General features: G+C 39.5%; 1 protein-coding gene across 1 annotated transcript in view; it reads right to left on the bottom strand.

Moving 5' to 3' along the window:
* The window catches only part of fstl4 (follistatin-like 4), a 169,687-nt gene that overhangs the window by 108,204 nt on the left and 37,976 nt on the right, over positions 1-23,507 (bottom strand). Inside the window, exon 3 of the mRNA XM_041051793.1 lies at positions 1,559-1,801. Within this exon, the coding sequence (XP_040907727.1) occupies positions 1,559-1,801 (243 nt within the window). The remainder of the gene's footprint in view (positions 1-1,558; positions 1,802-23,507) is intronic.

Here is a 23,507-nt window from a genome sequence, read left to right as displayed (position 1 = left end):
TGTGCATTTGAGTCCTTTGTCTGAGCCCGGCCTGACAAAGACAAGCCAGATAAAGACATTTGCACACTACTCCCTCAATGTTCACCTTCTGAATGAAAACTCACCATTAAAACTCTCCAATTAGATTGATTATTAAATCAACTTTCAAGGTGCCACTATAAATGATTTAGATGCCAGTGTTTGTGAATAGGACCAACTGCCAAGTAAGTATGCTGACTTGAACTGAAAGGAGTGTGATTACAGCAGTGGAGTACACAGCTCCTGATATATACATATCTAAAAAAAAAAAAAAAAAAAAAAAAAAAATGCTTACTGAGTGCCAGCGTCACTGCTTAGCTATCATTTCCCAGACAAACTTGACCCTGTGCCACAGCCTTCAGTGCCAAACTACAAATGATTTCATTCTTTCATCTCAAATGAATAGGTGTCTGACAGAAGCAGCATGATTTCCACAGTGACTGATGCTTGCGACTAGAGCTTGACAGGTGCCAGCGTGTTACAAAACAATTCCTTTGTTTGTCTGTACAACTCTATTATTGTTTAAATGTTTCAACATCAAACTAAAGTCAAAGCCCCCACTTGCAGCCTTGAAATTGCTCAAAACTATGCCCCACAGGTATCAGAAAATCATCTGAGGGCAATTTTCACTCACAAAAAAGCATCCAGTGTGTTCACCTGCACCATACTCAGTGATGCAGTACGACTTCAAAGACATACAACCGCTGTGCAGCATCGCTGTCTTCTTCTTGTGGTATAGAAACAGCACTGCAAAAAAGTAAAAATCTTAACAACCTAACCTTACCCTGAATGTTTGTTTTGTTTTCTTAAGGCTTTCAGTTAATCTCAAATTCAGTAATTCAGTACTTTTATTCAATCATATGCAACTTTTTTTTTACTGAAACAGATGGGATTATTTCATTTCAGGATACTGGTGTTAAATAAATAAGGAAATCTTAATGAATTCATATGAATTAATATTAGATTTTTGCAGCTACAAAATTAAAGGTACAGTAAACAACATCTCAACTTCAATCTATCACCCGGTCCAATAACTGTGACACAACAGCATAATTACTGTGAAAAAACAAAGAAACAAACCATCACTAAGACAATTTCGCCTTTTCACATTTGGCAAGAAATGTGTTTGCCAAATAAATCAAGAGACCATAAAGCACAACTAAAATGCAATGCTTTCTAGGTTTTTGAGTCATGGTAAATGGCTAAAAAAAATGAAACAATGAAAAAACTGCCAAATGTTTTTTTTTTCTCTTCAGGAATAAGCCAAACCGAAAACAAATCACACACCTGGTGCAATTACACAGAGGGATAATAGCAATATTGTCTTTGGGACAAACCTGGTCTTCATTTTCACAACCACCTGACTAATCACATCATGGGGCTGGCATTCAGACTACTCCTCTGTAATTTGTCAATCAGAATTGTAACAGAATATACCAGTAAAATTGACTTTTTAAACCTTCTGCTGCTTTCAAATAACTAAACCTTTTTACAGTGTAGAGCAGCCCTCTGCAGTGTCAGTGTAAAAGTCAAGCGGTACCTTTGAAGAAGCAGTCTTTGCTGTGCACCACATAGATCCGTCTCCTCTCCAGGCAGGCGGTGCGGTAAACTTCACAGTGGTTCTCGTAGAACCTGCCGTCTGAGCCACACACCGGCACAAAGGAGGGCCGACATTTTTCCTGGCAAACGCACTCAGCACGGCCAGTTTCCGCCATCAGCACACATTGCCGACCCCGTCCACAGTAGGTCCTTCGACAGGGATCTTCATTTGGGTCGGAAAGGGCTGGAATAGCAAGGGAAGGGGGTTTATTTAGAAAAGAAGCAAGACTTAAAAAACAAGGTTCATGAACACTAACAAATAAAATTTAACATATTCCAACATTTTCCAATGTATCTCCTGCTTTACAGAAAATCACAACAAAGCTTAGATTGATCTTGATGTAAATAAATACTGCATTAGATATGAGTGTAGAATAAAACAAAAGGAAACATATCAATTACAACACAGTAACAAAAGGAGTTACACAGTATGCACCAGAAATAGAGAAAGCGTAAACTCGAGCCAAACACCTCCAGTCCCGATCACAGTTATAAGATGGTGCTAACAAGGAGAATCCTTTTATTATTTTTTTAAAAATACAATCCCTACAAATCAAACAGCCAGATGTCCTTATTAACACCTCTCAGCACCCGTTCACACATATGCACACATGCATATACAAACACACAAAAATATGCATACCTGAGCGCGTTGGTGCACTCAAGGGGCAAGCATAATTCACATCTTCTGCTACCTACTCTAGATGCGATAAACACACACATCTCTCTCTCTCTCACATACACACACTCATACTTCTATCTTTGTGAGGACACTCACTGTTTTAACGCATTCCCTAGCCCCTTGCCCTAACCTTGACCATCATAACTAAAAGCCTAACCTCAGCCCTAATCCTAACCTAATCCTAACCTGAACCCTAAAACCAAGTCTTAATTCTAAAACAGTCCTTTAAAGGTGTGTCAGAAAGTGAGGCCATGAAATGTCCTCACTCAAGGTCTATAACTCAAACTGCTCCTGACACAGACAGAAGTGCAAGTACACACACTGTTCACCATCATCATAAGCCATTGTTGTGCTAGTTCCTGCCCTACATACACACACACACACGCATGAATAAATGCACACTGCACACGCCAGCATTCCCATCATCACCACTCACTGCCTAGGACACCTTGCTTCTTCCCCCTGATTTAATCTATTTGCACTTAAAGCAACTCAAAAAGCTGCTGAACCAGCCAGATGCAGCACCTTGGATTGATCTTTCCTGACTCCATGAGCTTGACCAGGACCCCCCTCTCTTGTTGAGTTGTGATCTGAGGGCTGGATTTATGGGCCCATGTGCCTTGGGGTTATCACAGTGGAAACTACATGCTTACAAAAAAGTACAGACAGGGTATATGGTGCCTCTCAACCCCACCTGGCAAATGTCAATGGTAATAAATTAGACATTAAAACTGAGTTGAAAATTTTCCCTGAGTTTACACATTATTCATATGATCATAAAAAAACACGTTTTATAGTAACAAACATGAAGAACTCCTTTGTAGGCATCCATGTACTGATGAATTCACTGACAACTCCAGTTCAGTTTGACAGCTTTGTTTAAAAGCGTAAAGATTTATGCTATGTTAATACCTATTTGAGAACAATAGAGTTCGCAACTTCCTTAACCCTTGAACTACCACACTCTCCACGCTGTTACACAACTTACAAATGTTACAAAAGCATAACCGCCCCCCTCCCCCCCACGGCAACTGACCCAGTTGAGTTTACGCACAGTTTCATCATTTAAAAATTCAAGCGTTCTGCCTGACTTTTGTTTTTTTTTTAACCTTTGATGTTATCAAGCTCTGTTATTTGCCATGGAAACCAGGGCAAACATTAAGGAGATAACTGCTGGCTGCAGCATTGTGAGAAACACATTGCACAACAAGTCAATGTCAAGGTAGAAAGGAAAACAACACTATAAAATGCTGTAAGACCATAATTCTAACAGCTAAAAATAAAAGTACAAAACATCTAACGTCGCATGTAACATTATGTTTCAGTTATGGCACACTGTGAAGGCTGTTTTAACATTACAAGGAAATGAATACACATCCCCAAGTGACCTAGTGGCCATTGTGTTGATGCTGTTTGAAGGTTGAGTCGGTTGAGATGCTGAGAAGGGGTCAACTCAATTATCCCTCTGTGGAATGAGGCTAAACCACACTGGCTTAACTTAAAAGAGCCCAGTCTGGGCTTTTACAGTCAAACTGCTGAAAACAGAAATTGAATTTGCCTGGAGTATAATCATATCTAAACTCTCAGCATATTCAGTAACAGAGGTAATGTGCTGTTGTCGTAGGACAAAAGTCCCTTAATTACATAAAAGCGAATCCAGGGCCGACGCATGGAGGCACACAAACATACACACACACAAAAAAAGAAAAAAAAAACACACACACACTAATACACTAGCACCCTCCTACTCACTTTGCGGTGTCAGTGTGCAGGCAGGCATACACTCTTATGTTCTGTCCCTGTCTAATGCACAACATCTGTGCTTGCAAACACTGGCACACTGTGAAATAACACACACACAGATACTACAGAGAGGATTAATCCATACATCTGCTACTTAATCAACATGAGGATTAATTGATGGAAATTTTAATAATTGATTAACATGTAAATTTAAGTCATTCATTGTAAGATGAACTTCTTTGGGTTTCTGGACTGTTGATTGGACAAACCGAGCAATCTGAGGACATCATCTTTAGTACCCAGGAACCTGTGATGGGCATTTTTTTAAATTCCATTTGACATTTTATGGACTAGGCTTTCAATTAATCAATAAAAAATAAGTGATGGTAGACAAAAATAATATAAGTCCTACGTGCAGTCTGACCTGACTTGGAAGCACTGACTAGTCCTTTATCATAATTAATCTGCTAAAGGAAGCTGCGGGTTGGGGGTGTGCCAGGTAAATACCCCAAGGGGAGTGTAAGAAGTGAATAGAGGAGGAGGGGAGTAAGACAGACTCAATTCCTTTTTATCCAGTTTACTAATTGTTGTGCGTGTCTCGGGCATCTGTGGGAAATGCAAAATAGTCCTGCTCCCTTGCGACCTTGCTGTTCATGTCAAGGTCGGGGACGATTACAAGATCGTTTGTATTCTCCAAGCGTGGGAGATTAAACGCTTAGCTACAACCGTCCTGCGGCAGTTACCCACCGGTGGCTGTCTTTCCTCTTCTTCCTTCCCGTTTTCTCCCTCCCTCCCTCCCTCCCTCTTTGTTTTTTACAGCATCAGCTCCCTTGCTCCTTTCCCATTTTGCTCAGAGAAAAGAGTACATGAGCAGAAGCCACTCAAACAAGAGAAACAATAGCACATAAAAGTTGCATTGACAATACACAAGCTGTCTGACATTTAGCTAAATCTTTGCACTCGCGTTCATCCTCGCTGTAAGTCCTGTCTTTCATGCTCTCTTGGACCATGTTGGCTGCAATTGTAGCTTGTTTAAGAGGCTAAAAGTGTCATTTGATAATCCTCCCTGTCTAAGCTGCTGGCACAGTGCTTATAAATGGCTCTTATAAGTTTGGATGCTCTAAAGTGCCAAGACAATGCCAGGCTGACCATCCGGTGTCAAGCCTCTCATCCTGGCACTGGTTCTTTTTCTGGTCCTCTGTCTTTTTGTCTTCTTTATTTTCGTGTGCGTGTGTATCTGCTCTCTGTTTCCTCTGTTTCTTTGTCAATACCCGTCTGGTGCTCAGCTCTGCTGGGCTTCAGGGAAATTGAGAATGGGCATTGTCCACTATAATCAGAGATTTCCCGGGCATGTTTAGCAAGGAACACTGTCGATAACTGTATGGGAACATGAGGGATTTTTATAAAGTGTTAAGACCATTTCGCCTTATCTTTCTGACATTTTTCAACAGACAAAGATAAGTTTCCTCTTTCATTTCCTTTTATGCAAGCCTAAGTGGGTGAGAGCCTGCCTGCCTGCCTGCCTGCCTCCCTGACTGACTGACTGACTGACTGACTGACTGACTGCCTTTTCATTTGTCAGGAGAAGCTACAATCTTGTCAGTCTAAGCCCTTGCTATATCACTGTGATGAAGCCACTGGTAATTTGAATCCAGAACGTGGCATACAATCTGCATGAATGCAATCCCATATGCATTGTACAGCACACTCACATAAAGAACACAGCACACACACAGGCAGTAAGAAAGAGAGTCAGAATATGTAACTTCACTCTGGAAGCGAAATACTTATGTCCAAACCCTTGAGCCGTTTGGCAACTAAAATATGCCTCAATATATAGACTCTCAAGCTCTTTAAACCCCTTAAACATTTAAAAGCAATCACTGCAGACTTTATTTATGTTCTATTTAATCCAGCACCACAGAGGGGGAGTTTGTTGTTTTTGACACATTCCCCTCAGAGAGACAGAGGGACAATGCAGAGCGTCCTACTAATTAGACTGGAAGAACATTTGCCCTGCTGATGTGGGACTGGCTGCCTGCAGCACTTCTATGTTATAAACCAGCCTGAAACCACCATGGAAACAGAGGCTGCAGTCACAAATCCTTCAGGATATCAATATGTGACATTTACAGAAACTGAAAGTCCTTTTTTTTTTTTATTTTGCCAGCAGAAAGATTTTGTTGGATGGCATTCAGCCCCAAAAGTGTCCTTGTGTCATCTTTTCATTTAACTTGCGTGAGTACGGTTGTGTAGTTTGTGTATGCAAGCAAAGTGTGCATGTGTGTAAAGTACTTGAGTTTATGCATATGTGTTTTGCAGCCCAAGAAAAGCTCTGTCACATCTGCTGATCCTACAGATCATTCTATTTGCTCTGAAGCAGCTGTAGATAATTAAATTCTAAGACGCGCCGTCAAACACTGTCTCCTCAGAGCCGCACAGTCAGACAAAGCACTTCTGACATGCACGCTGAGCTGGAATATCAATGGACAACAGCAGCCCTTGGTGCTAGGTGAGATATGTCGCGGCATACATACAGATAAGAACAAACTGTCCATTTTGCTGCATTGTACCTAAAAATTATATCACTTCTCTAAGCAAACAGAGGATGGAAACTGGAATTCAAAAAAGATGGAATATACTACAGTTTTTTATTACCTGGATATTTGAGAAAATAATTCATTTGCACATCTGCCTCCTACTGCTTTTGGTCTAACATTAATGACACATTTGCTAAAATGATCTGAAAGACATCATTGTTATGATTTTTAGTCAGAAAGTAGCACATATTGAACAACTAACTGGACAACAAATATTTCTGGGAAACTTTTGCTAATTTAAGCTGCAAAGTGAAAAAAAATCTGACCGACCGACATGGTGAGTGGAGAGAAATGTGCAAATTGTTTGCAAGTTGTTTTTTTTTTTTTTTTCTCCCACGACTGTACATGATACTGGCTGTCCCAATTCCAGTCATAACTAGAACGGCAGTCAACAGAGCACCAGAGCACATACCTACGTCAAGGCCAAACAATCCCACACGTGTCTATCTAGCTCTCATAACAGGAAAATAAAAGGAAGTAGTCGGATAACACTGATACAACATAAACAACCTGAGACTGAAAGTAAACCTGACTTTGAAACATCCTTTCTTTTCCCTACTCACTCTGGACACTAGAGATGACGACAGCAACACCACTACATGAAGTAACTTGAGAAGGTAATTACATTTAATATTAACTCACTACCAGAGCCATTTTTCTCCATTAAGAGCTGCAAAGTACCGATTACCTCCATGACCTCTTTCTCACTGGCAGGTTAGCCAGTAGTTTGGTGTTCACTCCATATGACTGAGTAGATAGACACTGAAGCCATTTCAGTCACCTAATTTGAAGAATGGTATAAGTTGTTACCTGAATACAGAGAGCATACTGCTAATATCTATTATCCATGGGCTCCGTCACTTCATGGCACTCTCTGCTGCAAGCTTAAGCCAGCTTTCTCACACACAGAAACACACAGAAACACACATTGAGGTAAAATAGAGGAAATAGTTAACAATTATCCGATTTTGGGCAGTTTTACTGACAATGACAAAATCCACTGTCTGTTTTAAATGCTATTTCTGCCTGAACTAGTACCAGACAGCAATCAACATCCTCTTACGCCATTGTTTCCCGCGCACTTAAGGTGTACGCATGTAACACAGACATAAAACCGAACCCTGACAATTTTTTTAATCTTTATTGACATCATAAACAAAATGCTGGCAGTGGAAAACTTTTCACTGATTATTGAGGAGGCATGCTTGATGGTGTGTTTGTTTTTATGTGAGGACTCGCACAGGGTTATAACTGAGATAGGAGTTAATGTATGGCAACTGTATAAGTAAAATGTACGAAAACAGATTCAAATGCAGCGAGTGGTACGAGGTAAAAAAGCAGACAAATAATCAACTGAGTCTACTAAAGGGACAAACACATAGAACAGGAACTAAATTAAACTAATGAAGCAAAGGAACATTCAGAGATGATAAGCACAGATCAAAAAAAGCAGTAAACTGAGGATTGGGATGAAAAAAAGATGTGGAATTAAGACAAGTAAAAGACAGACAAAACAAATGCTGGAACATTAAGACCACTGACACAAATAAAAAGATTTTTACATGACACAGTAATTGTGTGGGGAAGAGAGAACAGAACATGGATATTCGAACTGTGCCTCAGACAAAATGCCACTGGGCTCATCTGGCTCGTTCAGCTGAAAGGCCTGTATTGATCTTCTGATTCTCGCGTATCTGCAGCTGTTCTACAGAGAGGTTCAGCTCTCTTCAGCAGCATATATTGTGTGTCTGTATGTTAAACACCTTGAGACTCCATTATGTGACCCTACACAGCACCTCACTCTAATTTAGCTTGTCTGATAAAACTTTTTCCTGCTGGATTGACTACAACACTCAAGGCCGTTTCCTTTATTCCTTCAATTCAGCTGACATTTTGCAACTACTAGTTCTTCAACCAGCAACTGTGAAGTGACAGATGAGCTGCTGTGATGCCTCATGCTGGCCATAAGTTACACCCCATTTTATACAAATATTTATTTGCATAAAATAATCCTTTTCATCTTTTTCAGGGTTGCAGTGGGGACTGAAGCCAATCTTAGGATTCACTGAGAAGAATGCACAAAAGCAACGCAAGCTGATTATCAATCCTAGTCATGAAATGCAAGAATGAAAAAAAAGTGTTTTATGCAAGACAACAGACAATTCTGATGCTGCGATGACGCAATATGTTTTCGCTGGGCAACCTGCAGTGCGACTGCCCACAGGGTATGAAAATGAGAGCAGAAAAATAACGGTGAAGTAAAATCGAAGGAGGCATATGGGCAAAAAGAGCTGGTGAACCATCTGGGAATACAAAGCTCTGACAACACGCAGAAAGTACTGTGAGATCAGACAGAGCTGGAATTCACACTCGGCAGCTGTCAGTCACATGGCCACATTGCTTACAGTATGAGAAGTATCTGTTTCTCACTGTGCGGGCTGCCCTCCCCAGGGGACTGAAAATTATTTGGGAGGGTGGCAGCGCTTCCTCTTGTGAGATAACAAATTTCTGATGCAGCCTCTGGGCTTTCCCCAGTAATTAAGTATGGAGAAAAGCTGGGAAAAGAGCAAGAAATAGCCATTGTTTGGTATAACAGTCTGACAGACCGGATGAGCTTAAGAGTCAGGGGTGCTCACAAGTTTAATAAAGGAGTTATTTTAATGCTGACACTGGAAGTCACAAGGAAATGCCCCCCCCCCCCCAAAGTGGGTTTCACTTAAGTGTTATTGCTACAGTTCTACAGATGGGGTACAGTACAGTTTCAAATGTTTTTGGTAAATATATCTTTAAAAAAAAGGTACATAATAAGGTCCATAACTTTTTTTTCCCCATGAAAAGACTTAATTTGATTCAGAGCCTAATTAAATTACATTTTAAGATGGATGTAAGAAGTGTGTTTTGAATCCATATTCATAGATCTAAACATTCATTCAACAGTAATCCACACTGAATACAAACTAACCTGAGTGTCATGCTTTGTTCATGAAAACAACTGAAAATTTTATGCAAGTGCGAGCTGCACACCATCTGCTCTGACTCCAGAGGGATCAAAGTTCTACAGTATGCACTGCCGTTTCTTACTTGACTTTGAGTAGGTGTGTATGCAAGTGTTTAGATGTCTACACGTGCCTGTAGTAGAAAAAGTGCACTTAAAAAAGGCCCACAAGCTGCCTGTGATTGATCTCTGACACTCAGAAAAGCTGGTTCACACCGTCTGCTATATTATTTTACCGCTGCTGCAGCTACAACTCAGGCTACAGCAATATAGGGCTTGAGCATCAGTCCTCTTCAGCTGCCACACTCATATTTTCACATTAATGCCAGCACAGCCAAGGATGAAATAAGCTCTCAAATGTATTTTTCTGCAGTAGATTTGAGCGAGCATGTGAGTGTCAGGAATATAATCTCTGCTCGAAGAGAGTCTATATTGTACAAATAGAAAATGTTTGAAAAGAAGAAACGTCCCTCCTGTGTCCTATACGCAAGTATTTTGAGTCATAATATCTCTGTCTTCAAAGCCTAAATTAAATTTTCATTTCTGTGTTTGTGTGCCTGTGTGAGAAAGAAAATGGATGGCGAATTCTGCTCTGTGCTCCTGTCTGTGTAAAAATGTTTGTTTTCCCTTATTAAAAAATATAGTTTTTCCATAGCTGTAAAAGCTTCCCGATGAGCTCCTGCTACACTCCATCCCTGTTTATTATCAACAACATCTTAATCCCTTCGATCCATCTTCACCCTCATCTTGCTCTCACAACCTCCTGCTATTTATCTCTCTATTTATACATCTCTCTACAGTGTATACTGTATATTTCTGCTGACACCACACCTGAACCTCCCTCTCTGGGAGAACAGAGACCAAGCACCCCCGATGGCCTCACTCCCACAGCCAAGATGACTAATGGGCCCCGCAGGGCGAGAGGCCGCAGAGGTGAGGCGCAAAGGTGAGAGAGAGAAGATCAAGAGGATATGTCGTCTCTTACGGCTTGTAAAAGCTTCGTCTGCTGGGTGGGCTTTGGCTGCTTAATGCTTCATCCACAGAGAGATAGTGTTGTGAATTAAATCCTTTGGGTCCAACTGGCCACAACAATATTCTTATTACTATTAACTGAGTTGTCAGATCGAGGAAAATGATCCTCTACACTGAAGGACTGAAGCACAGTTCCACTGATTGGGCTTTATATATGGGCTCAAACTAGGACCAACATTTTATATACATACATTATATATTTTATGTAAACATTTTTTTTCCATTGAATTTACAGAAAATTGCTGCTATATTGTGATATGCACTGTTATCTAGAAATTAAATGGCCTATATCTGAATATGAGACGGTGGTCTTATCGCACTGCCCTACCAATATGAATGTATTTCACAGGGACACTGGGGTCAGTGTTATCTTCATCTATAAGATGAAAAATACAATGAGACTGTGGTGGAAAAATATATTATGTTTGAGACCACCATTTGCATAAGATTAGGATTATCAAGGGGACTTCTGTCTCGGTAGACATGGAAGGTTCAACACAAGACAAAAATCTGCGATGATCTGTGCTATCATTACAAACACATTGTGCATCCTCCAGGTAATATTAGTCCTGTATGAATGGAGCTTTTCACTTCATCTCATCTCGAGCTTTGCACTTAAATAGACTGTTGAAGTAGTGGAGGATATATGCATGCCAAATTACTGTGTGCAAAATGTGTGCAGATATAGATGCAGTACATCCCTTATTGATTTTTTGATGCCTTTGTGCTTGCATAATGTATGATGAATATATCTCCATCTACAACTGCCAACTCTTTTCTTATTTATTCACATATTTTTTTTTATTTTTCAGCAAATATATTTGTAGTGCAAAAAAAAAAACAATGTTCATCAGGCAGTTGGTGTTTTGTCATTGAGATTTGAGATATATATACTGCAGCACAGCAAGATTGCAATACAGTGAAGGAATTTCAATTTACAGCAACACTGTCATCAGTGTGTAGATGTAGATACGCGGCTTACACTTGAAAACCTTGTCTGGACACTAAAGAGAGGCGATAAAATAAAAACAACCACAAGGAATGAGCTGCTGAGAAACCTGGCTGGTGTTCATACACAATTACTGAGGCAGCATTATTCTGATGGTAATGGTATTGGACTGTTCAATATACCTGACAGTTTATAAACAAGTGGGACTTGCTTGCTTGTTTGCACTTTACCTTGCTAGAGTATATGTTTACAGATCTGTGACACAGAACATTCAATTGCCTGCAGCTTTACCCTCTCAAGGACTCTTAAAGAGAAACAGCTTGGGAGGCCTTGTATAAATCAGCAACAATGTTGTTACCTTCAATTTTCCAATCATGTCTTGCTGAAACACGGGCATTGTAAAGGGTGTTCTGAACAGAGTAATACAAATTAAATATATATTTAACTGACTCTGCTTACGTTATGCAGATTGTTCCATATCTGTCTGCTCCTTATGTCTATTTTAATGGCACATGTAGAAGAAAGAGAAGACAAATCCAATTACATGAACGATGAGTCAGACCTAATACCACAAGGAGAATTAATCAGACTGATCCAATTAAGTAGAGATGGATTTAGCTTTGTAAAACAGAGGTGGGGATGTTGTGAAGTGATGTCAAGTGACAACAATGACTAATTTCAGGGAAATAAGGGAATTTAAGGAAAATTAACTTCCCATTGCCTTTGCGAACATAATGCTAGAATTGTTTTTAATATAGACGAGTTATGAAAGAGCCTGTGGAGAAGGTTTCCTGAGAAATAAATAAGATCCACTGAGATGTGGTTCTGATGACTCTAGGGACGGAATCCATACTATTTCCAGTGGAAAGAATGCCAGATAGTTGACAGAGAGACAGATGGGGAGAAAAAGAAGAAACCTGATCGAGACAAAACCATAGCGTAAGTGAGAGAGAGGATTCAACTTGGAAATGAAAGCCCTTCGGAAAGCTAGAGGGTATCCGGAGGGCTGCCTTTATCCTTAATCGACCAACTTTGTGAATCATACAATAAAGGTTAAAAAAAAATTGTGACCCACACTGTTAAAAGCTAAGACATGAACTAAAATCTGCCAAAGAGCCCTGAGCTTCCCCAAGTGTACCCCAAGCACCAAGGGTCTGGAGAAGGTACTGGTTTCTACTAACTGAATAACAGTGTATGTTACATAAGAATTTGTCATTTTATGGAATCATGGGGTGGGGAGAGCCTAAAAAAAAGCCTAGTGATAAAAAAAATAAACAAATAGATTGCTTTTGTTTTAAAGCCGAATTATTAACAACAGAAAATATGTCTTTTTTTTGGTTCTGTGGTCACCTATTCTCTGTTTTCATGAAAAAATTTTAAAAAACAAGTCATTGACCAAATATCAGTACACAAAAGTAACCCAAACAGAAAGAGAAGAGTTAAGATGATACATCTGCGACTGCACCAACACTGCTAAGACAGTGATATTTGATTCACTTGTGATGCTTTCCAAGTGAACAGTCATGTTTGTGACCAGCAGACGCTGATAAAAACAATGTGGAACCAGACAGGTAAAGACCGAGCCATAAATGGAACAGCCCAGAATTAGAACTACTGAATAAAACATAAACACTTCTTCCCACTTATACAACTGACAGGTCTAATGTTTAAGTGATGATTTGCCTCAAGGTACCCAAGAGGCATCATGGAGAAAAACAATCATATACATTTTTTTCTTTTTCGAATTAAATCATTGGTAGAAAAAAAAAACTAGACAAAACAAAAATAAGTAAAAAAGGAGCCGGGCACGCACACATGAATAAACATGTGCAAAAACAGACCAGACCAAACCACACAAAAAAAGAAAAGGAAGCTAATGAATAAATAAAACAGAACAACTGCCATCTAAAATAGCTCTGACCGAGCTGTGCCCAGAGAGAGACGTTCAGTGAGTGATCTCATCAGTGCTGCTGTCGGGTCTGCTCGGTGGTCAGGAGACCCGGTGCGGTGTTGACAGCTGGCTGTCATGACTCCAGGAGTCAGGGTAGACAGAAGGACAGGAGGAAGACGGAGACAGTGAACAAAGGAAAGGGAGCAGGGAGGTGGCAGGAGAAGAATGAGAGGAGGTGTCTGAGGAAGAAGGAGTGAAGAAAAAGCAGGAAAAAGAGGTAGAGAGGGAGGTGTGGGTGGACAAGAAGAAAAAGAAAAGTGAACTCTTGACCTTGATGGATTTGGGCCAGGAGCCTAATTCCCTGCTGCGTGAATCGAGTAGGGTCCATATTGTCAGTTCAGCTTTTTATTTCTCTCTAAATCAGAGAATGGGACACATGCCCTGTCTATCACAGTACTGTGAATTTTTTTTTGAGGTAGATTTGGATTGAGACACAAAATAAAGCTTTTTTCCTTATAATTATAACAATATATAATACAGAGGTTTGTGTAACCTTGGTTGAGGCATGCTTTAGATAGTACTGTTTGTTTTCACCTCACACCAACCTCTTTGAAGGTAAAAGATTATTGACTGTAAATAAGCGCCATGCATCTAGATGTTTTTTGCTGAAATACTTGCGGTAAACAGTATTTCTGTTAGTGTGTTATGTGGTATTAGTTCAATGGCTAAGAACTAGAAAGTGAAGCTAGTGTAATGTTACTTTATTTTCCAATGAAAAGAGACTAAATAACCTGAGCTCTGAAATTACATATTAAATACTCTGAATATTAGTTATAGTTTCAGCAGTCTACTATTAACAATGTTGCTCACTTCTTGATGGCTTCCTGTAACCTGGATTTGACTTCTTAAGACGATAACCTCAGTACTGAATTTGCCATATCATGAAAAGAAGAAGAAAATAAAGTGAAGTGGGGGTGAGGAGATCACAGATATGAGAGAGAGGAGGGGTGTAAGAAGAGGGACACAGGCGAGAGGTGGAAGAAAGGTGGATGAATATCAGAGAGAGAGAGACAAGAGGGCGACAGACAAAAAGAGGGATGGTGTGAGAGATGGAAGAGAAGAGGGCAGAGGACAAACAGAGAAAGGATGGAGAGAGAGAGAGCAGAGGAAATCAGACGGGCAGAAAGCGGGATGGGGGTTGGGTGACTGGAGGGCAGCTGGTGAAATGAGTGGAGGCCAAGCATCTGAGGGACCACCATTGAGCGGTCAGTGTGTGAGTGTGTGTGTGTGTTTGTGTGTGTGTGGGTGGGTGTTCTGACCATATTTGAGAGTATGAGGCACAATGTGGTGAAAGAGAGAGAGAGAGACAGTGAGTGGGGACAAGAGAGTTTGAGAGAGTGAGAGAGAGAAAAAAAATGGGAAATATGAAAAGAGAGAGAGGTGAACAGAGACAGAGAGCGAGGTGGATCTGGGCCAGTGTGTTGAGGATTAGGGATTTAGGGCTTGTTGGAACAGACAGTGTGTTTACAGGAGTCCAGAAATATGTCTCTTGCCTGGAGATGTGGGTATTCTACGAATCCAAGTTGGATTTAGATTTAGCAGTTAAATCTGAAGGAGGGAATATGTTTTAACACAAGCAGCAAACTCCATCACTTGTTGTTGGGTGTGGTGGAAATGCCAAGGGCATTGTTTGTGCTGACTTGAAACTGCACACAAGAGTGTGACTAAGCTCACACAGGGAATACACTAGTTGCTTTGAGATTTTTTTTTTTTTTTGCTGTAGACATTTATCCATATTCACCAAAGGAGAAAATATACCAAACACAACACAGAATACACAAAGCAAACTTAAGAAAAAAAAAGCATGAAAGACTATGGCTTTAACTTGTGCTTTGCTGTTTTTTGGATACTGAAATGTGGATGAAACCTGTTTCTTTCAAACCTGGTGCTTGTGTGGTAAGTTCACAGAGGGGGCAAGATGGGAACACTCAGCTTCAATCAGATCACAATCCATAATAGATGGCCATGTAAATATCTTATGAAGGCGAGCCATGGAGAAAATGACTGTACTAAGGAACACACACACATATACAGACGGACACACACATGCACACACAAAGAACCACAAAGAGCAGACATCCTTCACTGTCATGCAGAGAAAAAAAGTGTAATAGAGTGTATTTATCTAATATTCATGCACATCTTAATGGACCTTTTGTGTGAATGCTTTCTTGTTTTTGCCATTGTATGTGTACGTGCCCAACAAACACTGGGCTGCTTGTAAAGACCTGAGTTTGCTTCTATGGTCTTACTTTATTAGTGTTGATATGAAAAAGTAAATATTGTTGGCAATACAACAATAAAACATACCAGTGTGAACTGAGCAAACTGGCTAGCACTTTGTTGGATACTGCAATTGGAGGAACTCATCAATGCACGCCTACACAAAGGATCTGCCTGCATCCTGGAGAAGTTTACTTGCATTATTAAGGTAACATCACCCTACAAATAACTGCCAACTGTTCTGTGGCAGCCATTTAAAACTCTTTAAAACCCTGCAGCGATTTCTATACTAGAATAAACCTTACTGTCCATATACATACCCTGTTTTCCTAATTCACTTCAGTGTGACTTTTGACTGAGTTGTGATATAATATGATATCAAAATGTTCAAGTTTAGATCAATGTTTAAACTATAGATTTAAATAGACTTAGTCTAGGCTAAAGTGCCACAGTGAGTTTTAGGAATTTTGCTTTCTCCATAAAACTTTGTAAAAGTTTTGTAATAATTCTGTTCGGCTTCACTTTAGTTTATTATGAAGCAGTCGATGATGGTAAATGATTTGTAGCACATACTCACCAAAAATTACTGTAAAAGCAAAAAACCGTCATTAATACAGTATAGTATATCTCAGTGTTTGATGAATACCTAGAGGCACTGTAAAGCTCATTTTCAATTGCATCAAAATTTATTGTTTTTGCCAATTAGACACAGTCTAAGACAAAATAATTTGCTCTAATTAGGAGGAGATATCATTTTCAGTAATTGTTTATGTGCATTAGGAGGAGAGGGAGAAAAGATCAGCAAGATCTGTCAGCTGTGCACAGCTGCAAAAAGGAGGTTAATTCAATTAGAAATCAGTTGGACCTCATATGCTTACACATATGCTACCAGTAAATCTGTAGTATATTCTTTCACTTTCCCTCTGCTGTTTGCATTTCTTGTCTTCCTTTGTGTCTTTCTCTGTTAATTAAGGCAACGACATCATACATGCACAATTTAAATGTTTAAATGACACATGCGCACTGAAACACACAGTACATCTCTTCACTCACAAGCCCATTACTTCATAACATGGATGTTTGGCTGCTTTTGAGAGTCTGTTCTTTGCCGTCTGGGTGGTGATGATCTTATGAGTGCAGATGCAGCGCAAAGCCCTGCAACGCACCACAGGGGAGCACTAAAAGCAAACCCTCACCCTGTTGATCATCAATAATTCAGCAGAAATCAGGGTTAGAATAAGTGCAGCGTCGAACGACACATCACAGTGTGCAGAAGAGACGACAGTCTCCGCCATCATAAAGTTTGCATAAGGCCCCAAGCCTCCCCGTTAGCTGCTGTCCACAAGGCTGAACATTAGCTCCATTACGTTGAAAAAAGGAAGGATTATGGGAGGAGAATGGCGGGAGAAAGTGGCAGTGAGTCATCAACCATTCTGGGTCTCTACTGAGACCAACCTGGCATGGAGAAAATGGAGCTGGACGCCGCCGTAGCGGGTATGGGAGGCCATCAGCGACTGGCGGCCCAGCTGGCTGACTGGACTGCTAGGCTACTGGGAACACAGTCAGCCATGTCTGTATGGAGCCAAACTTTAGAATCAGAAAGGGAAGGAGGGTGTAGGGAAAAGATGAGTCTGAGAACAATGGAGATATGGTAAAGGAAAATAGAGTGATAAAAACAATGGGAAAGAAGAGAAATAACTCACAAAGAGTGACGCAATTACTGTATGTCCTGAATATCTACTCATCCCACTCAAGACATTTTTCGCTCTTTGTACATGACTTTCAAAAGACACAAGTGAGATAAAAAAAACAAAACATTGACATTTGACATCCTTGTGTGTCAAACCATGTTGTGGAAGTGACACTGTTGGGGTCATTCTCTGTCTGAGCTGCCTCGATTGAGTGACAAGCTGGCGGGTGACTTCAGATTTGTTGTTGTGATATCACACATTTACAAAGTCAGCACACCTTTAACCAAGATTTTTCCATCTATGGAGCCAAATCCAAAATGCTTCCACACCTTACTTCATTGAATGTTTGGTGTACTGATAATCTGTTCAGCACAGCCAGCTGGTTTAGTTGATTCTGCATCAACAAAGAGAAGAACAATAGCCTAATTTACGAATTGACATCAGATATAATAGATCAGAGTGACAGTGGATATTCAGCCCCCGACTCGAGTGTAAGGAACAGCCTATTGCTCTTGTATGCCGTGAATGAGTTAGGATTTTTTGGTCAAACATACAGTGAATTTTTAGTTTGAACAGATTTTCAGTTTCAGTGTCAACTAAACAGTGACAGCTTCATTACATAGATAGGGTAAGTAGTAAAATTAACTAGCCATGTGGCTGTAGCGCTCCTTCAAGTTTTGGGATATTGCCTTGCAGAGCACATGCCAAAATGTAGGCATTAAGCATCAGAGCAGACAATAAACAGGAGACAAGAGAAGTTTTGCTGCAGATCATGGGAGTGTACGATCATGAAAAACTCACTTCATATATACCAGTCCAAGATTTTCAGCCTTCAAACAGCCTGGCTTGTCAGCTATGTTCTCAAGGCAAATTATAGCAAGTAAAATAAAAAAAAAATGCAGAATTTGAACAAGAAAGTTTAAATCAAACTGGATTTGAGTTCACCTCTGCAGTGATTTGCATTAAACAGGTGACGGAGATTTGCATTTTTATGGAGTGCCCATGGCCTTCTTTTGCCCTTAACTCTCTTTGAGGTAAGACAGGAGATAGGGATGTTAATTATGGACCACAAAGACCACAATGGGGATGATCTCAATGGCTTTATTGTGTTATCCCAGATAGGTTTTAATTGAATTATGGACATGATGGTGAACACCAATGGGAAGGAGAATGCTGAACACGGTGTTCCCTTTTTAAACAATCAAATTAACCTTATCAATTATATTAACAAAGTTTAGGGTCTTTTCAGAACAATGCAATCATTTCTGATTCCATGTACAGGACAAAATTGTTTGTGTGCCAAGGTCAATACAATGAGATCACCATTCAAGGTCATGGGTGTTAGCATCATAATGCAAAAACTGATGTACAAATGGAAAATGATCAAATAATACAGCTTACGGTATTAAAAGGGTAATTTTAACAAGTCTGTATGCAAACTGAATGAAAAAATATTTTAAGAACACTGATGCATACAGAGCTCATACTGAAGTCCTTTTCCTTCAAACACCAGACCAATAATACTGGAGACTGCTATAACTACAGTAAAGCACTGTTTCTTATTATTTCTCAAATAGGCCTAAAATATAGATTGATATTATGTCTTTGATGATGAAATAGATAAAAAAAACAACTATACTTTGCATGTAGTGAAAGTTTTTGATATGTGTAAAACAATTTCTCTCTATTGCCAACTGGATGCTTTGAAAAGTAACTCATCAAAAATAAATAAATAAATAAATCTGTATAAACACTTCAATCATTCAGAAAAGTTTTACAGCTTCAAGCCACTTAAAGCATTTGGTCATACTCTATTTATCTGACAAATTTGTTCCGATAACTGTTATTAATATTCATTAGTGCAACTTTGTAGCTAGCAAGGCTTCAAAACTGACAGCAGTGAGTAGATCCACTTCCCTGCTTCAATTTCTTTCAGTGCTTTCATCTAATATTACTTGTCATTTTCATAGGTTGATGTCTTTTCAGCTGTTTGGGGGGTAAAAAGCGTCCTCAGAGGAAATCTGGCACAGCAATGCAAATAAATTAGAGGATCGCCTGAAGGTACCAAATTAGAAAAGCATTTAATTTTCACAAATGCTGTCAGATGATGATTCTTTGTATATTCTGCAAATCAAATTTAAAAATACAAAAGGGAGAAAAGAAAAGGAAATTATTTCCAGTCACTGTACTCTGACTGCACTGTACGTACAGCTTTCAGGGCCTGGGGATCATACACTTTATATCAACACACCATCATACATGTTTGTATATAAACACACATAAATACTTAAACACAGAAAAACAGATATAAACAAAAACAATGACACATATTAAGACTACAAAACACAGGCAAAAACACAAATGCCCCCCACCACCACCACCACACACACACACACACGAGGCACTCATAAACATACAGAGAATACATAAATACATGCAAAGACTTTCATTTCTGGGTCCCTGGCAGAGACAGAGACAGGAGTCCCAGAGGACAGCGGTGGGAGAAAAGAAAGAGGTTTACAGGAGTAAACAACACGATCACACGACACTTTTAATAATGTCCCTTTTCTCTCTCGCCTCCTCACATAGTCTAGAATATCTTGCTCATTCTAAATTCATATGTCCCCGTGCTTGTTGTTTTTGTGCCTTCGTGCGTCTTTTCCTCTCCAATAGTCACTGCTTTCCCTACTCACTTTCTGTCTTTCTCTCTTTTAATTCACCTAACAGAAAAACGCCGTCACTGCCAAAGAAATATAGTGGAATATAGTGGAACACAGTCATGCATGCATAAAGACATTAATTGTTTTTCTCTCTGTTCATCATCAGTTGACAATACTAACAGCATGAGAGGGAGATTGCTCATGGCGGTGAGAAATGACTTGGTGTTGAAATCAAAGTGTCATGATACTCAATTGAAATCAGGAGGTAAAAGAATGATAGCTGTTAATTGATGGTGACAGTTTGATTCACTGTCTTGCAGGTAGTGCAGCAGGTTAAGAAATTCTGTAACTGCGAGAATAAAATCACAAGTATCTGACATTCACATACACACACTGTTGCACACTAATAAATCTATCTTCTGTTCTTGCCCTGTTCAAATCACACAATCCTCACAGTGCTACCTTCTTTTTGACGCTCTCACCTGATGGCAAAGGAGAATGTAGATTTTTAAAATGCACATATTTGTCCATTAGTCCATTCTTCAAGTGCCTTGCTTTAGCAACACAATGGCTTCAACCTATTTTTTGTATACTATGGTAATTATTTAAAGCTTAAGTCTAGAAAATGAAAAAACAAAACAAAACATGAAACCTAAACTAGGACTAACTATTCACCAGCTACTGTAATTTTACCCAAAATACTTAGCACCTGTCTATTTCACAAGGAATTTTCATAAGCATAATTCTCAAATTTACTTTGCAAGTCATTTTCCTTGAGCTGCTCATTGTGTACAGATTCAATAAGCAAGAGAGTCAACCACTTTCCTTTGAGTAGTACATCCTATGACAGAGCTAAGTCAATACTGAGATTGATATTTTAGGGATTAACCAGAGAGGAAGTAAGGTTCAGTTGCTCAAAGACTCTTAGAGAGAACTGAGGGCTGCTGATGGACACATGGGGGACTGACATTAACATTTAGGTTACATGATGGTTTATCTAGCTTTAAACAGACTGGTTTGCCATTTTGTTTCACTTTATTTTTCAGTCTATAATAATGCTCACGTTGCCTGATATCCGTTTGTCACTTTCATTTGACAAAGAAGTTGTGGTAGCTAGCTATAGCAGAACTTATATTACCTTGAATCACTTCTGATTCCTCACACAGAGTTATTGAAAACATCCATCACATATAAAGACAGGCTTATTCTGTTCTGAAAACCTGCACAATTCACAATTTGGGGATTAAGTGATGTTCTTTTTCAGAGTGGGTGAGTGAGTGGGGTTCATTGCCTTGCTCAAGGACACCTGGCTGTTGATAGCTGCTTTTTGGTTATGGTAGGGACAAAACCTGTAACCTCTCAGTTATGGGATAGTCTCTGCACTAGGCCACCCTGACACCTCATTAATCAGAAGGGCACATAAGGAGGGAGACAGACATATCTGAGCCTGCTCTCTGAAAATACTGACACACAAGCAATTTGAATGATCAATGTGAGCCGTACAGTTCCCAGCAATCCACATATTCACAGACCCACAAGTAAATCCACAGTGCATCTGCTCGCTCTCTCAAACTATATCAGTCCACTCAGCAAAACTATACACATATAAAGTATAATGTACATAATCTCAATACAGGCTCATAAATTCACACGCTATACATTAAAAATGCATAGCTACAACTTTCTTCTCTCTTCAGCATTATATGAAAAGGTGCCTCATATTCATGCAAGAACACAAAATTTCATTACCTAATTGCATTAAGACACCCACACGTGAATCTCTCTCTGTGGCTTTTTATTAACCTGCAAAGTTACACATTTGCAGGAACATATAATTGGAATGTTCAATTACACACATACAAGCACACACTCTCTGTGCTCATAACGACTTTCTCTCCAACAATATACATTTCTTTTTTTTTTTTTGCTGGCTGACTTGTGTTTTGCAATACAATGGCCCAGACATCCATGGAGAATAATTAAGTGACTCCGAGCACTTTTGCTCCTCATAATGGCTAATCTAAAGATCATTAGTAACAGTATACGCTTGACTTGTGTTATTTATTATGCTGTTCTGTTTCCTATTAAAAATTCGGGCTCAATCGTGATTGATACTGAGGTGCCTCCATGCATGCGTGTGTCCACACAGGCTCACTGGTAACAGACAGCATGTGTGATTTCCGCCAGTCAAGAATCTCACTCGCGGATGAAATTGCTTTCATGTCGTGGTTAGCCATCATCATTGGCACATTATGAAACCTCCAGGTTGAGTTTCACCCACAGGAAGGAAAACAACTTTCCTTCCCACGGTGGGGACGTTTATCTACAGTGCTGCTAGAAAATGTGCTTTAGTGTTTTTGTTACTACATTTATGGGCACTCAATAATTCTCAGAAATATGGTCCCTGTGCAAGCTCTGTTTTCGTCCACTAAACTGCTAATAGTTTACTTTTTCAAAGCACTCACTATTTCCAGATCATCACTGGACTACGATATAGGTCTTCCATCTCTTTTGATGATCCTTTTGAAATGCTGCTGGACTGCGTGTCAAAGAGTTTTGAGTGTTTAAGGAAAGTAGTGTACAATGTTATCACATTTGGTATTGGGATGATTAGAAAGGGCTTGAACAAACATCACTGAGATTTGACTGTTTCACCACACAGCTGATACATACTGTGTATGCACTTTTTGAAAAAGAGTTAGATCCATTAAATGGTATAAAACACATTTTTTTTGTTATGTTACTGATTTAAACAGTGCAGGCTTCTAGGGATGTATAGATTTCTATGTTATTGGATTGCAATGATGCTGATACTTTTATTTATTTATTTAGGTTGTTAAAAGAAATCTTGTTTAACACTGGACGACTAGATAGTGATGGCTACCGATACTGAACAAACATAACAGTGCCAACTGCAAAAACTCAAACAATGCGAAATTGAAGTAAAAAGGCATCATATCATCCAATTGCTGGGATGTTTTTTTTTTTAAATGCCCTTTCAAGAAATGACTTGATGGGGGAAAAAAGGGGAAAAAAACTCACAGAAGTAGTGCCAAATTACTATTCTAAAAGGAACTCACCTTTATCACCTGCAGTATTTTAACAATCCCACTGCAGAGGAGGGAAGAGAGAAACTACAATAACAGCAGACATTCTCAAAAACTGTAAATGGCCAACCAATCAAATCACCCTGACATTTCATGCTTATACTCCTTCCCTGATCCATAGAGCCACCCACTGTATGAAAGCCAATGGAGATGGATGGGTCTGTCTGTCCCTGAACAATATAGGATGCAGTCAACCATACAACTAGTGATAAAAGCCAATGTTATCACCCTTCAGACTTTTCCCCTGGGTGAAGCTT

Source organism: Toxotes jaculatrix, chromosome 12 (assembly GCF_017976425.1).
Source record: "Toxotes jaculatrix isolate fToxJac2 chromosome 12, fToxJac2.pri, whole genome shotgun sequence".
Taxonomy (NCBI): domain Eukaryota; kingdom Metazoa; phylum Chordata; class Actinopteri; family Toxotidae; genus Toxotes; species Toxotes jaculatrix.
The sequence above is the reverse complement of the archived record's forward strand: the minus strand, read 5'-3'. Positions and strand labels throughout refer to the sequence as shown.